At 39.5% G+C, this 17,833-nt stretch overlaps 1 protein-coding gene across 1 annotated transcript; it reads right to left on the bottom strand.

Annotated features, from left to right (window-relative positions):
• Positions 1-3,681: 3,681 nt before the first annotated feature.
• LOC104435563 lies at positions 3,682-4,320 on the bottom strand. The gene has a single exon (XM_010048287.1). It carries the CDS (start codon positions 4,318-4,320, stop codon positions 3,682-3,684), a length of 639 nt encoding a protein of 212 aa, XP_010046589.1.
• Between the last annotated feature and the right edge of the window lie 13,513 nt (positions 4,321-17,833).

Below are 17,833 nucleotides of genomic sequence, written 5' to 3'. Positions count from 1 at the left end.
AGGATTGCACAACCTTAGTGACGAGTTATCGCTTGAGTTTTTAATTTTATTTTTCCGAAGCCCTTCACAAGTGTCATGCAATTAGTGTTTACCATTTTGTAAAAACCTCTGGATCTGAAAGTCATTTGCATTCATGCAAAAGTGTTTTCCAAATGATGTCCCAAACGCACCACGAGGACATGTGTTGGACATCGATTAGATCGATTGACTTTTTCTTCAATTGTGCGAAAGCAGACATGTGATCGAGTAATGACACTGGAACGAATCCATCCATCTCCCCCTAAGCGAGAGCCAAATAGCAAAAGGTGTCGGCAGATCCATTGATTGGCATTTTCAGGCATCATGTTTGTTTTTTTTTTTTTGGTCGAATTTCAGGCATCATGTTGATTGTGGGTCTATTGGATCTCTCCCCATTCCACCGAGCAGGCTCAACTAGCTAGGTCAGTGGCAAGATGGTAGCATTGTCCCCAAAACAATAGTGAGGGCCCTTCTCTTCTTTAAAGACACCCATCCAATAGCTATCGTTTTAATTTAACGGATAAATCAAAAATTTGTGATTTGTTACCGATCAATCAAAAGTAAAACAATAGTTTTTTTTTTCCATTTTCATCTAAATTAAAAATATTATTTATGAATTCATTAGTAACCATTTAGGACTTATCTCGTGACCCTTTGATTTTTGTATTTTGCTTTTTTATTTATGTTAAATTTTACGACATGCATGTTTTATTACTTTATTACCCTCATAACAATATGAAACTTTATATTATACGAATATGGACATGTAAATCACAGTAGGTTTGTGTATCGAAAATAAAGCATCCGATGAGGCAACTTACGGAAAATCAATAAGTATGCTAATATCTGAAAAGATATCTTATTAGCAAATATGGTGTTCAATGACAACCAAAAAAGATTTTGGCTCATCCGTTTCATGATGATGATTTACTACTAAAAATGATTTGCTTATATTGCTCACAAAAATAACCGATTTTTTTTCATCATTCAAAAAGATATTTAAAATTATTATCGACATTGAAAATGTTTTTCATAGATTAATTACTATAAGTAATAATTTTTTGAATTATTCATTTTCCGCTCTATCCGAGAAACCCATTTTCCAGAAAAAAAAAATTCAGGCTTTCTGACAAAAATTAATCAATTTGTGAAAAACATTAACTTGAGGCAAAACAATGAAACTAAATATTTTCCTATAAAAGTATTTGTTAAAGAGAGAATGTGTTTGGTAAAGCAATTTGAAAAAGCTTATTTGGCAAATATAATGCATCCACAAAAGGCGTTTCTCTTGAGGCAATGAGGGGCAGAGCCACATTTTATTTTATTTTTGGTCGAAAGTGGCAGAGCCACATTGGCATTGTAGTATTTTTGGGGCGCTGAAAGTGAGAATTAATGGTTTTTCTTTATTTATTTTTTTGGTAAAATTCTTTATTTCGTTATTACCCTCGCTATTATTTCTGTATTCCCTTTTTAATCCCAAGCACTGTTCATCATCTCTCTCCCTCACCCACCTAAGCTAATCTCACCGCTCCACTAAGAGTCGCAAGCCTCTGGTTGATGCTCATCGAGAGTTGGAGGCCGTCAAGGTTTGAGGGTCCCAGAGGGTGAACAGTCGATGGTCGCGGACCTACCTTAGGCAAGATCTGGAGGATCGCAAATGATCGCATGCGGCTCATAGATTGTTTGCCAAGGTTGTGCGAGGGTAGCCATGTTCGGAGCCCACCTAGACTTGTCGTGGTCATACAACCTCGACGGTAATCACTGGGGGTGGGTCATGCAATATCAACAGTCCTTGCATCAAGTCATGCCGATGCTCAAAGGACTACATCCGACTCATTTACGGTCACACGACTTTTATGTTATTTTATATGAGATCGAACGATTTTAGTGATAAGCTGTCTCTTGAGTTTTCAATTTTGTTGTTCTAAAGTTCTTCATGAGTTTTGTACAATTTAAAACTTTCTGATCTAAAGGAATTTGCCCTATACGTGATAGTTTTCTTCAAATGCTCTCCTAAATGCGTCATAAGGACTCGGGTTGGATATCGATCGTATCAATTGGCTTTTTCTCCGTTTTTGCCCAAGCAGACGTGATCGAGTAATGGCACTAGAACGAACCCATCCATCTCCTCCAGAGCGAGCGCCAAAATGCAAGAGGTGTCGGCAGATCCACTTATTGGCATTTTCAGGCGGCATGTTGATTGTGGGTCTTCTTTTGGATCCCTCCCCATTCCACCTAGCGCCCTCAACTAGCTGGAGGTGAGTGGCAAGACCGTAGCATTGGCCCCAAAACAATAATGAGGACCCTTCTCTTTTCCTTCTTCTAAGACGTCCATTCACTTGCTCTCGTTTTAATTTAACGGATGATAAAAAATTTGTGATCTGGTTCCTACTAATCCAAAGTAAAACAATACTTTTTTCCCTTTTTCGTAAAATTTAAAATGTTATTTATGAATTTCCTAGTAATCATTTAGGGCTCATCGAGTGGCCTTTTACTTCTTGTATTTTACTTTTTTGTTCATGTTAAATTTTGTGACACTCGTGTCTTGTTTCCTTATTACCCTCGTATCAATCTGAAATTTTATAATATACCAATTTTGACATGTAAATCACAGTAGTTTGTGTATAAAAAATAAAGCATTTGATGAGGCGACTTATGGAAAGTCGATAAGTACATGCTAATATCTGAAAAGGTATCTTATCCTCAAATATAGTATTAAATGACAACCAAAATGATTTTAGCTCATATGTTTCGCGATGATTATCTACTAAAAATGATTTGCTCATATTGTTGACAAGCATAACAGATTTTTTTCATGATTTAAAATAATATTTAAATATTTATTATTATTGATATTGAAAATATTTTTCATGATTTAAAAAGCTAATCGATTGGTGAAAACGTTAGTTTGAGGCAAAACAATTTTGCCTTCTAACAAGGGTAGAAATTGCTTTTCCCATTTTTCTTAAAACTAAATTTCTTCAAAAAAAAACAAATCATTAAGTTTTGTCTTTTTTGCAAAAAATGATTGATTTGAAAAAATTTACACAAAAAAGACTTACATCCCTTATAAAAATGAAGGAGATATTTTTGTCTAGATGATGTTTAGATAAAATTATCATCGAAAATGAAAAACTTCACTTATTTATCAGTGCATAAATGAATATTTTTAAAAGAATTTACAATTTAACATTGATATATTTATTTTTCCAGCTGGCCGTGCTATTTTGTTTCGAGGTTCACGTGAACTGTGAAGTAAAGTAAAAGTTTCGTCAACACCCATTCGAGGTTGAACCGGTCTCTTTCGATAGGTAAAAGATATTTTAGATGATAAATAAAAAGAGATATCAACTAGCCATAACTCGTTGCGCAAATTCCAATTTAAAATCCCCAATCAGAGGCGCTTCTAATAGTCACCGACGCTGAATTTGGTATGTGTATCTGCCAAACATCATTTCCTCGCTACTTCCTCGTCATTTCCGAAAAGAACGAAAAAGAAAGAGAAGGCTAGAGGAGAAATTCCTCCTTTCATCTATGTTTTCTAGCTGCTACATATATTTTCCCTCTTTACAAATAAATAAATTCAAAAACAAAAAAGGAGAGTTAATTTATACAAATCAGCGTCCGCCGCCGCCCACGAACCGCGTTCCGATCCCCGGCCCCCTATAGCGCCGGCATGGTCTCCCCCCGCCGCCACAGGAAGCCCGACTGATCGGACGCATCGAAGCCCTCGTCGGAGTAGTCGAACAGCCTGTCGAACGCCACGTACTGTCCATCATCGTCATCCCCTCCGCCGTACGCCCCTCCTCCTCCGGCGGCAGCTCCGAAATGGTACGGGTCGGGGTAGCTCGGGATCCCGTCCTCGAACTCCCAGAATTCGCCGATCCCGGACGCCTCGGACGCGGCCCGGACCAGCTCGGCCTCGCACCAGCTCGCCGCCACCGCGGCCGCCGCCTCCTCGCCGCTGGAAGGGGTGGTCGAGGGCGGAAGGCCGAGCTCGTCGTCCGAGGCCCCCAGGAGGTACCCGAGCTCCGACCTCGAGTCGCCGCCGGAGGAGGACTCCACCGTGAGGTCGACCACCTCCACCACCTCCGCCGCCGCCGGCGCCGACGACGACGCGGCGGCGATCTCGTCCTGGAAGCTCCGCATGAGGGAGTCCAGGTCCGGGGCACCCGGGACGGGGTCGGAGTCGTCGAGGAAGCCGAGGAGGTCGTCCCTGAGCCTCTTCACCTCGGCCAACTCCAGCAGCTCGTCCTGCCTGTCGTCCCTGAGCCGCTTCCTGCTGCTGCTCTGATCTTCCATCGAATGACTAACGAAGAAGCAAACAAAACGCGAACCTTGCGCTAGGGTTTTTGGGTTCCGAAGAAGAAATGGATTTGCTTTCGCTTTGGTGCTGCGGGAATCGCCGACTGGATTCAAGAAGGTTTTATAGGGGGCAGACAAGGGAGAGAGAAGAGAGAGGACGAGACAAAAGGCTGTTCGGGAGAGGGAGAGAGAGAGAGAGAGAGGGAGGGAGATGGTGGGTGGGTTCGATGGGAACGTGCAGGCGCGTGGGGATGTGAACTTGCTTAGGGCGTCACGGACCTCTTGCCTTCTCCCCTTTTTCCTTTTTTCCTGTTTTTAAATTATTTTATTATTTTTATTTTTTTGCGTTTAGTGCGTGTCCGGCGTTCCCATGTTTCGGAATTAAATCGGGCTTTGAATTCCGTCCTGCGTATACGGTCGGGATAGCCGGTGGGCCCCGCGCCCCGGCATAGTCAATCACGGCCGCGCGCGGGCTTTAGCTTTTTCTACTTTTGTCTTTCTCTTCTCTCCCTCGCCTCTGGCTTTTTCTCCGCCGCTGCGCTCGGCTCGGCTCGGCTCGGCTCGGCTCGGCTCGGCTCGGCTCGGCTTCACCAGCAATAATCTCATGACCACGTCCCTGCTGACTCGGCGGCACCTGTCGAGAATCGAAAAAATCCAGGGGGAAACAGGAAAGGAAAAATAAAAAACGCCAAATCGTGTTGGAGCATCCGATTAAGTCTACCTCGAAATAAGTCATGCCCGTTGAAGATAAAGACCGCATAATTAATTGATTGCTTTCTACCGCAGAATCGACCAAAGCGACTCGGTTCGTGGAACGCGACCGGTGCTGCCGACCCCTCTTTGAATATAATTATGAGGGTCTCGCGTCCGTTATAAAATTTTTAAATCAAGCCGTCATTATTTTATACTATATGCAGCCCTTAAGTCGTCCATGAATAATTACGCTAGTGATTAGATAAAATTCGTTGCATCCGAATTAGCTGACTTCATGGATTACACAATGTAATGAAAAAGGTCGACTTTTTGATCTGTCATAGAATAATTACGAGAGAGTCGAGGGGGCTTTCCTCAAATTTCCCTCATGGAGATAGTGGGGGAATATTAGGGAGTCCTGGTCAATTGGCTGGCCGGAGCTTTTGAAACGGCATACTCGATTTGATTTGATTAAATCTTCTGGAGTAGACTTTGGACAAGGGCAACGAGTATTTGACCGGTGCGATGGGGACTCTACAAAAATCAAATAAAATTATTGGACGGGTTAGGAAAGGTAGCAGGGCTCATTTGCAGCTAGCTAGCTAGCTTAGCCTATTAGGTATCGGACCGCCACGATTTCTTCCACGTTTTATTGGCTTTTTTCCTTTCACTAGCGACGATAGCTGACGGGCAACCCCCACTAGGAGAAAACAATAGATCCCGCAATAAAAAATTCATAAAGTGGGGCGGTACAAAGGGAAAATCACATTCGAGATTTTGTAATCGCGGTCACGTCGAATATCCAAATTTTCCTCGTGTCTCCGCACGTTGGAGGGGAATCAATCAACCCTAATGGCGCCGCTTCTAGAAGGGGCGGGGGACATAATCCAAGTAATCGTCCGCGTCGTAGGTTCTCGATGGTTGCGAAGATTATGTCCCGAGAAGGCGTCAAAAAGAGCACAAAGACAGATACGGGCGGCCTCGGATTCTGACTAGTAGACGACGGGCGCGAGAGGGAGAGGGAAAGGATTCGATTTCGGAACAAGTTTGTCTTTTCTTTCGGCCGAAGGAAACCGGATAAAGTCGAGTAAAATAAGACGGGAGTTGGAGGGAGATCCCAAGTCAATTACCCGGCAAACTGGCGATTTCTCGGGGTTTTAGGTAAGAGTGTGAAATTAGTTAGGTAGGAGAAGCTGGTGGATTTAAATTGGAGGCCAGTTCCTAGCTTTTTGTTAGGCAGATTAGGGCCGAATCAGTACGTAATTTACCACCCTTCCTCGCCATAGCGAGAAAAGTCTAAACATCGAAACGATGAAGGTTTGGTGAGAAATTACCCTAAATCCATACTCTTGCAAATCGGTCCTCCGATAGGCTCAACTACTGCCGCAAGAGCTATGCCTTTTTTGGTGACGTCGTGTCCCAATCCCCACTCCATGATTGGCTTCCGCCACTGCAATTTCTCTCCCTCTGCAATCTTGAAGCATGCTGTAGACGCTCGATGGGGTCGTTCTCAGATCTTGGTGAAGCTAGCGCGCATAGAAGTGTAGGTGGTGAGTGGCCGCCTCATCATCATGCGTCGGAGTTGATTTTTGTCGCGTGCATTTCTTCTAGGAATCTTGTTGAAGAATGTCCTTATCAATTTAGTCAAGTATCCGAACAGAGGAACTTTATGGTTTTCAATTTACATCACTTTATCTTTGTAGTGTCTGCAATCCTACTTTTTTTTTTTCGGTCGGTTTGGTAATCCTACTTTTTTTTGGGGGGGTCAAACAGTCCTACTCTAAAAGTTGAAATTCTTACGTATAGGATTAGCAAGTGTCGTTTTTCAAATATCGAAGCATTAGCACAACTTTTTTTAGTACAACCGAAAAGTTATACCAGTTTAGGTACTAAAGACCGAACAAATGGGATTGATATTGATTGCCTTTTAGCTTTTACTTTTATTTCAATTAAAATTAGCACTGATGGATGTTAATTTTTTAATCTGAGATGCTCGGAGCTTTTACAAAATGCAAATATTGTTTTGTAGGTATAATTTTTTGATAATATTTTGATTTCTTATTCCAATTTCGAGGAGAAAGCAAAGAAACACGCATATTATTCTTATATGTGAAAGAAACGTGCCTAAATCAATATGAGTTCAGCTTGGAAAAAATGATCGAGATGGCAACGAGACACAAGAAATAAGGGAATTGGGGAGGGAAAATTTGAGGAATTTTTAAAACTAGCATAATAAAAAGATTTTGTCATTTTCAAAATACCATTTTTCTTTATAATGATTATGATTAATCTATATAGTAAGAACATTCGTTAACAAAACCCGAATTTAAAAGAGACCATATAATTTTTTTTTAAACGAACATGTAAATTCTCGCTTAGTTCAATACAAAAATTGTAATGAAGGTAATTTAGCAAATAGTATTGTTACAAATTATAAAGAAGTATTGCTTAGTACTAGTGTTTCGCATAAATTGCTTCTGCAATAAAAATATGTTTCGCTAAAAGTTGTCATTCATAATTTATTAAAGGGGATAAAGATTTCGCGTCAACTTTGGATAGAGGATATCTCGTGAAATAATAAATTCAACTTCTTTGACCCAAACAACACTATCTAATCTTTGGCTAAGTTGGAATTTAATTGATGACGAGGTCTCACAAATTACAATATCAATCTCAAATTATGTCGGAATTCAATCGATGACATAATAAGATGGTACAATACAATGTCAAAATATAATTATATAGTATAGAAAGATACAATGTCATGATTTAATAAATGATAATGCACCTAGATAAAGAAACACGCTAGAATCCAACCGACAATGGGAAACTGGGAACTATGGTAAAGTGCAACGGGGGAAAAGTAAATATGAAAAATAACACGTTGATTGACTTGTCGGGAAGCTTTATCTATAGTGAAAATTTGATTACTGTTCGGCAATTGTGTTTTCTCATATAACTGTCCATAGCTTTGTCCAATCTCTTTTTCTCGTAGATCACTCTACCCATGCCTCATACAACCATCTTGGTCATGTTATGGGGATTGTGCAGTTATTGATGACTATTCCATGAATAGTCTTTCAGATAGCAATCGCTCTTTCACAATGCACACCTCTAGTGCTTACCATCCCGACACCTTGAGTAATATTTAAAGTGTCTTTTATTGGAAAGTTTGTCGCCAAGGACCATACGAGTGGCTGCCAACAATCCACCGTCGTACTTCAACAACTGGGACACGTGATATTTCCTCATCTCGTCATCGATTATTGAATATTTACCTTTATGCCCGTCGATGGTCAAGCATGTATCAAATATCACCGAGTGTTACGCACGTGATTGTGACCCATTTCTGTCCAAATGTTATTTTTTTTCCTCTTATGACAAGCATGTGACTATCGAGTCAATTTTGGGTGTCAAAATAAAAAAGATTTCTTAAGCAAAACAAGTTTGTTGTGGTTACGTGCGAGGTAGCGTGGTGTCCACGATTTTTTCATTTTCTGGGGGAGGTGGGGGTGGGGGTGGGGAGAGGGAGAGAGCTGAGGATGGTGTTGGTGATGGTGGTTTGGACAAACGGCGATGGATTGAGTATTGGTGATGGTGGTTTCCACAAGCGATGGTGGATTGAGTAAATGCTGAGGTTTCAATAAATCGGAGGTTTGGAATATGATTTGTATAAAGTGATAATTAAACCTTCCTCAATTGATCGATCTTTACATATACACACACACATATTTGTCAAGACATAGTATAAACGACGAGTTTGTCTAAATATGAATTCAAACAGGATGGACCATCTATGCGCGATTCCAAGTGTACATTCACGCAATCGCTTAGGGTCAAGTACTTTTTGCTGGAGCAGGATGCGCGGCCGCACTATCTTGGCGGGGTGGAATAGGAATAGTATGCGAGAAGCGTACCGATGCGTTCCGGGCAAAAGAATCGGTACGACCATAGCATACCTTGGAGCTCATGTCACGCAAATAGACGTGACTCCGACACATGACATGACAAATCCTCTCGGTGGGCGACAGCCTAATCGAGTTTACTTGAATTTCCCGTCGTGCATCCTTCCACCCCCGCCTTTCACGTTCTCACCAACATAACGTTGGAAATAAACACTGTTCCAACTACTGGGGACAACGTAGGAGAAACCACTTCCTAGTTGATCGTGCGATAGCGATGAGATGGAGAGGGTCGGTCTCCACGAGAGATTGATTCATCGGAGAACCGAGATTAACATGGTTCGTTGGAACGTGAAGTATTTTTCAATTAGAGAATCGAAAGTTATTTATTCAAATCTCATAAATTAGATGTAAATTAGTTTGATAAGGGATCACTTGCGTACCACAAGTTTCTAGACTTTAATTGATTTAAAGAGCTTGCTAGAGTGTTTCATAAAACTTAAGGGTTCTGTTCAGTAACATTTTTGTTTTTTTTCTATTTATTTTGTTTTTTGAAACATAAAAAATACCAAAAATTCATTTAGTCACGTTAGCTAATTTTTCAATTCTCTATATTAGATTACTAGTCAGGGAATATATTTAGAATAGAAATAATAAGTTTTTATTTCTAAAAACAAAAAGAGAAATAAGATCATTTAAAAGAAGAAGAAGCTCAATGCGAACTAATTCTTGTCTTCACACAATCAACACAAATCCTGTCTCCTAACCCAATCTCAGTCCCCATTTTTTGAAATAAAAATTGAAAAATAAAAAAATAATGAATAAAAATCCAGATTTTGAGTAGTTTGACTAAATTTTAATGTTAATTAGAGTTTTTGGTCATTCAGAATAAAAAATGCGAAAATATTTTGATGAAAATTGGATTCAAAATTGAATAAGTTTTTAAGGCTTTACTATATAGATTTTTGAATGCCCTTTTTTTTTTAGAGACGATGTTATATCGTGAAAGTTTAGTGACTCCAAGCAATGTTTGCTCTTATTCGCAAGAGATCTATACACGTGTTTATCATTAATACCTAAAGATTTACTATTAACCTTCTCACATTGTGAGTTACAAACTAATATGACTCTTTATTGCCATTTCAAACATCCATCCTCCATTAATTATTATGTTGGATTTTCTTAGGTCATTTTTGAATATATTGATTAATTAAATCATTACAAAAGTCCAGTTTTATCTAAACTTGAAATGTTAAGTCTCTTTATAATTAAATAAAAAATGGGAATATAAATTTTTAAGATTGTATCAAACACATTTTTGTTGTTTTTCTATTATCAAACACATGTTAAGTCCCCATTTTATGTTGTTTTTCTGCTTAGAAGCTGGAATAAATATAGAAAAAATTATTTATGAATAAAAATTGTTGAAAACAAAAATGTTACTAAACACACCATAATTGGCCGCATTTTTGCTCGTGCACTTGATTAAAAAAAAGAAAGATTGTTTGGCTCGGTGACCTTGGGCACACGTGTTTGTAATGCTATGGTACAAGTTGTGTTGTAATCAACCTATGCCCCCACCATATTTAGCCGATGCGCATGGATTGGATGGTTTTACACTCATCCATGTGATCTAACCAATTCGAGAAGTTTATGTTATAAAATCAAGCGGGGGAAACCACCGACTGAGGTGGCGTGGATGGTAGATCCTTGACCCTCCCCGATGGAGGCCAAGGTTCGAAGCCCCTGCGAAACAGAGAGGCAGTCTTAGCTACATGGTGACTTAAGCGTGACATCGCGGTGGTGGTTTCCCGTAGCGTCGGGGGTTTACGGCGACTGTTTGTCGGTGCAAGTGGTTCCTCCTCCAAAAAAAAAAAAAAAAAAAAAAAAAATCAAGCGGGGAACATTTTAAAAGCCATCATCACTTTTTATTATATATTAATTTGGAAAACCTATAACTTATTAGGATCGTGACTTGCGTTGAAAAAATCCTACATTAGAGAATTGATGTGGTATAGAGTAGCTAATATAATTTAATTAGCTCATAACTCATAAGCATAAATTTTTGAGTGAAAGTGTATTGACGGGGTAGGATTTATGCTTCATTTCGATGATCTCCCTTAGCCAAAGTATTGAACTTCTGCTGCATAAGCTTTTAACAACATGATTTTCTGAGCAAGAAGTTGATGCAGTATTGGCTCTAGCCTCACGCAATAGCATAATTTCAAAACATATATTGTGGTGAAGTAAATAAGAAGCCGATGCGGAAGGAATGCTTGAATTAACAGGTAGCGATGGCACCGCCAAGTTGGAGAAGGGCTGAGAAGGGGAATCGAAAGGAGAATGGCAAATTCGTGGATAGAGCCAAACGTTAGGCGCAATTTAAAATGGAATGGCGAACGCGAGGATGCTAATTGTAAATTTGTACGATTGGGAAACTCAATTTGACGTGTGAACTCGACCGCGATTCCCGAGAGTTTTCCGAGTAACTCAACCCGATTAGACGCGGCTGTACTATGGGAACGTCATACGAGAAATCATGATGTGCCTCGCCGCAACGGGAACACGGGAACACGGAGACCGAGGGGGCGCCAGGACTAGCCGATGACTCAAGCGGCGCGCCGCTTCGAGAAGCCACGTCCGGGGCCCCGAAATTGAATAACGTACGCCTGCGCCGCTTGTTTTGGTCGCGGTGCGTCGTCGTTCCCCACTCCCGCGGTCTAAAATCGTAGCCGTCGCGTCGGCTTCGTCGTAGCCGCTCATAGGCACAAAATCCCGCCACACCCCGCCGTCCTATTAATGGTCAACTTGCAATTTCCCCACTGGCCACGAAAGCAAAACCTCAAGACCAAAAAAAAAAAAAAAAAAAAAAAAAGAAAAGAAAGCAAAACCTGTTCCGACCCCCGCCCCCCAAAAAAAAAAAAAAAAAACAAAGACAGAAGAAAGCAAAACCTGCAATCGAAAGACGTGGCGCGCTGCTCTAGCTGTACTTGTAGACCTAATTGAAGTCTTTTCAATTCATTGTTTGCCTTCACCTTTTGTCAGTTCGCCTTTTTTTTTTTTTTTTTGGGGTCAGAGTCCGTTCGCCTTCACGAGCCAAACTTACTGTACACATCAACTATTTTCAACGACTAAAAAATTGGATTTCTCATTACAACTCTGACACAAAATTTGATTATTGGTATTTTTCTAACGTCGTTTTTATGACGAGTTATGACTATCCTTTGTTCAACGACTCAGCATGTGTTGTCACTGAGACAATTATGCCTTTTTTTTTTTTTTTTTTTTTTTGTTCTTTGGGTGGAGTGTTAATGGGATGAGGACAGGATCTGGAAAAAGAGGATACGCTCTTGCAGAAGAGGGGGAGGGGGTGGGGCCCAGCGTGTTGGGTGGTGGTGGAGGAGGAGTGTTTCATAAAGGCGGATCACGTGATGCAGGCGGGGGGACGGGGGATGCGATTGAGATGTTAATGGCGTGGTACTCACATTTCACGAGGTCTGCTCGTCTGTTGGCGCGGGGATTCGCGCGCCTGCATCGTCGCCCACGGGAGCGCGCACGGGAGCGCGGGGCATCCAACGGTCAGGATACGCGTGGACGGCGCATCGGGTCATTGATTGATTCTGCAAAGCTCGCCCGGAAGAGCCCCCACGTCGAGCCCCGCGATGACGAGCACGATGCGCGTCGATTTGGATCCGTCGCCAAGCAGTTCCGTCTATCGTTTGCCTTTGCTCCTTTGATACCCTTCGCTAAAATATGATTTCGGTGCAAACGAACTTTTGATTTACGAAAAGATCCGGATCGAAATAATTAAACGCGTTATTATTCACTACAAAATTAAAGCTAATTGCTCGCTAATTTTTCATTTTCAATTAAGCGTACCTTATGAAGGTATCGTCGTATCTAAATTTATAATATCGTGCTATTTTCCAATGAGAGAATAGGATGAAGATACTCTCCCACTGATTAATGATGCTTTCTCTTGATTCGTACGATTCAAATATTCATAATCAAGAAGTACTGTATTCTCCAAAGTCCTCTAGTATTATAGTCAAATTTATAGATCAATACATGATTAGTCGGGATTTGTTGGCGACACTTAAAAAAGACATCGTGCGAGATAGACGGCCTTCGTCCCCACGATGGTGCGCACCGCACTCCCACTGAAGGAAATGTGAAGAAAATATTGTACAAACTCAATTTGGGGACGATGTCGCGCGTACACGGTATGGAGACAAGAATTTGTGTTTTGGCGAGACCTAATCTGAGTACTTCGTATTGTTGGCAAACTTTATGCCGCGAGTACACATGGCTGTCATTCATCCACGGTCTTTGTCATCTAATGGACCAACTTGTTCGGCAATGAAAATCCTAAAATTACCTTTGCTTCCTTTTCTTTCATTTTTCTTTTTTCCTTTTATCTCTTCTATATCCTCTCCCTTCTCTCTATTGGTTCATTATAGAACCCAACCATGTCGGCCGATAACGAGACTTGCCATAGCTATCATTCGGAGTCGACGTTCATCGCACTGGTCGTCCGTTCATGCTAATCATACTGTCCTTGTTTTTCGTTGTTATCGACATTCATCTACCTAAAGTCGGGAGGAGTACCTCGCAAATATCATAACTTAAGTGCCACGTTAGAGTTAAATTGATCATTTGAATGCAATTTTCGATAAATTATTTAACGTGAATTTATTTTTTATTGTTTATTGTTTTTCTTTTTTTTAAGGGCTCGCAAGGGTCACTCTCATCAACCCATAAGAAAAGGGGAAAAGAAAATAACAATTAGGGCATGGTAAAGCTAGATTATCTGGCTTTGTCACATTTGAAAGAGCCAAATTTAGCTGGGTTAAAAGTTGTTGAACCATATTTGACTAATAAGTTGGGTTGGCCATAATGGAGCTAAATCTAGCTCTGAGTGTGTCGATAGAATTTAGTTGACTTAGAAAACTAAACTTTTACTCATCTTTATCCTCTAATATCAAATCATGTGGAAAATGTATGAAAATCGGTCGACAACTCGAAATTTATTTAGAGGTTTGGAACGAGTCGATTCAAAAGATGCGTATTTAAGTCGTGTGATGATCAATAACAGGGACCCCTTGAGTTTGTCCAAAAGTAAACAGATGTCTTTGCTTAGGTCTTCATCTCCTATCTCTTGTCCAATCAACAATGTTCTCCTTTGGATAAGACCCTAGTGCTAAAGCGCTGACAAGTAGAGAAGAGGGAACTTAATGCAAATTTATAGAAATGCTTGATCGACACGTTCGAATTTACTCCACGTTTTGCACAACGCGTAATTAATTTTCTAAACAGGAAGTCGCTTTCAGAATATTGGGCCTACCACTACACGAAGTTGTCCAATAACATTTTCACTAAGCACGTGCAAAAGCCAACAAATTTGATCATGTGGCCGGAACAAAGCTATCGTGCATTACCTCAGCTATTACGACTGTCCATATATTCCAACCAAAAGTCACTAAGGAATCGACGACGGCCAAAATACCCTAAAAAAGGGGAAGAAGAAGATGAAGGGTATGACAGAAATTTCCTATAATCCCACTGTATAAAGATCAAGCAGACTTGAATGGAAAATGATGAAGCCCTCGTGTTGGTACAACCGTTGCCAAAATATAAAATTGGGATGCATTTTAATGCCTTTGCTCTCAAAAGTGATTGGACATGGATGTATAATTCTATCCACAAGAAATTAATAAGTATTAATTGCAATGGAAATCCCAAACTTTACGATTAGATCTTGGGTTGCGTTTGGCAGTTGAGATAGGATATGATTTATCTTATTATACATTTGGTACTCGCTCAGTACATGATAAAGTCAGATATAAAGGGATATAAATAGGATAAAATTATCTCGTAGGGAGGTGAGATAAAGGTAGATAGAATTTCTAATGTCCATAATAGGAAAATTATTTTTCTCGAATAACGAACTTATTAATTTAATAAAATTGAATTTATATTTCAATATAAATAATATTTCAATTCTAATTCAAGAAATTTAAAATAAAAAAATATTTTTAATTAATCTTATTTTAATTTATATATTCAACTTTAATTATATCTTATAATAAACATTCAATCTATAAATTAAATATTTATAATTATTATATATTTTAGGTATTTTATTTTAGGTATGTTAGTACAAGGGGCGAGGAGGCCAAATTATAGGGAGCTTAGTTTGGTGCGCTAAAATAAAGAGGAAGATGAAGGAGCGGCCAAAATAAGAGAAGAAAAGAAAGATAAGGCTTTGTTTAATATGCGGAAAGTGAATGATTTCTAATTTTTTTTTTAAATGATTGTTTGTATCACCTGAAATTATTAGTCACAAAAACATTTTTTGTTATCCACATCGTTATATCTAAATACTATCATGAAAGATGAAATTTTCTTCATCTATTCATTTCTCTAATTGGTACAAACGGTTATACTTTAGGAAAATGTTGTCAAAGGCATTCTCTTTTTTTTTTTTCACTCGCTAAACAAGTGCATCCTAAATATTGAATGGTTGACACAAGGAAGTAAAATACTGATACGAGTTGAGGACGACCTGACCCAAGTGAACGAAGAATAAGAGGAAAGGAAAATTTTCTTCCGCATTGACAGCAACAGATTAGCAATTAGCCGACCGATCCAAATTGATTACCCTCTATACTTGCAAATTTCTCAATTTTAGCGGCCATCTGCTTCGTATTTCTCAATGCCTCCGTATCACCAAAAAAAAAAAAATACTCTCTTTTTATTTCATTGGTCGCAATTACCCGATTTTAATTATCTGCGTAATTTCTTAAGATCTTCGTAGCAACGTGGAAATCAGTTGGGCTTACTTCGGAAGGGCTCTTAGCCCAATGAAGAATGCAAGACTGGACCAGGAGTCCTTTACTTCTCGATTAATTTGTGTAACCCATGTCCACTGCATAGATCATTCCGATAAAACTTCGTTTTAACGACCATCGCCTCCTTGATTTCAAGAAAATCTGAAGAGAATAGTTATTCCGCCAATCAAATGTTGCCACCGCACTTGATCGATTTGATTTATTTCATAAAGTGCAAAATAAAAAGGACTCAATCAACCAAAATGGAGCGCTCAAAGCTACGTTTGGTCGTTCGGATTTTTAATCAGGATAGGATTTGATAGGATAGGATGTGAAATCCAGAGATTTTTTTATATCCTGTTAATTGTTTGATAAATTGCAGTATTGAAGTCGGATATATTAACATCATATCATGTACATTTTTTTAAATATAAACGACATATCATTTACCATATTTAAGATAGGTTTTCTACGCTGTGTCAGGAGGATTTATTATAAATATTTCTTGTGGACTCGAAAACTTATATTGGACAAGAATAATAATCGGATTTTCATACTTGCCAAGTTAAAAGTAGCGTCTGTTAACCCACTAAGGGTCTGTTTGGTGATGTTTCTGTTACGAGAAACAATTTTCTTTTATAAATAGTTTTTTTCTATTTCTATTCTAAAGAACAATTTTTTTAATAAAAGAACGCGTTTGTCAACTACATAAAATTTATATTATTTTAATGAAAAAATAATAAAAATACGTTTGGTATGATTTATAATGTATAAATTTTTTTAATTTTTTTCTTATTCTTCTTTATCGTTGCCACCACCGATCGTTGCCGCTTGCCGCCGAATGTGCCAATCATTGCCGCTTGTTGCTGATCGTTGCCACTGGTCACCAACCGCTGCTATCGCTGATCGTCACCCCCAGCCACTGATGACCGTTGATGATGGACCGCCGCTCGTTGCCACCAACTACCGCGGTTGATTGCCAATCAAGGTTTGCCAGTCCGGTGTTGGGCAATTGGTCGGCTAGGCGACGAATGGCATCGATTGGTAATGATGGTATTGGGTGTGGTAGTCGGCAACAATAGCGGCCGGTGGTGGTGACGATGGGCGATGTCGGTGATGGTGGCCAGCTGTTGGCTAGTTGGCGAGTGGTGGCCTCAATGGTCATCGGCAGTGGGCTATGTTAGGCATTAGCGGTGGTGATTGTGGCTGGTTGATGGTCGATCAGTGGGCGAGTGACGAGAGGTAGGCGGTGGCAGTTGGTGACAGCGGCCAGCTAGCGGTGGCGGTCGGCCAACAAAGGTAAAGGTGAAGGGAATGGGCAACAAGGAAGAAGAAAAGAAAAGAAAAACAAAGAAAAAAAAACTAATTTTTATAAATTGTTCATGGGAACAAGAATACTTTTTTTTTTTTTTTTTTTACTTCTTGTTTTTATTTCAAATATATTTTTTAACCATTTTTTTATTCCGGAGAATAGAAAAATTAATTGACGTTACGAAACAAATTTCCATTTTTTTTTGGTTCTGGAAGACAAAAAAACAGAAATTGGGAGGAATATAACTATTACCAAACAGAGCCTAAATACCTGGTCAGAGAAAAGATTGAAATTTCAAAGCTCTACTCTACTTTAGGAAGAATTTGGAAGTTAAAGGGGCTAGGTAGAGTCTTGCATCCAACGTCAGATTGTACCAAAGGCGAATAAAGAAAGACCTGACGAGACGTGGACGACGGTTCCTCTGTCTACGCCCGTCTATGGTGGGATCTTCTAGTTTTTGACCATATGACCAATTGACTAGCAGAGTTAGTGATGGAGTGCCATTTCCCATACGGCAATTCATAATTTAAGTCTTAATGGTACTAGACTGCCGGTATGCGTCGGTCTTTGTTTGAAAGTTTAACAACAAAAAAAAAATAATTAAGTCAACAAACGAAGAATGATTATGTGTATATTAAGAGCATATAAATTCTATTGTCAATAGATATGAAATATTTTAACATCCCTCCTCTCATGTGCATGCTAAATTATGAATGATATGTGGAGTTCACTATTAGGGATAGACTCACACGCAAAGGGACATAATATGAGTT

This window comes from Eucalyptus grandis, chromosome 2 (assembly GCF_016545825.1).
Source record: "Eucalyptus grandis isolate ANBG69807.140 chromosome 2, ASM1654582v1, whole genome shotgun sequence".
Lineage (NCBI taxonomy): Eukaryota > Viridiplantae > Streptophyta > Magnoliopsida > Myrtales > Myrtaceae > Eucalyptus > Eucalyptus grandis.
The sequence above is the reverse complement of the archived record's forward strand: the minus strand, read 5'-3'. Positions and strand labels throughout refer to the sequence as shown.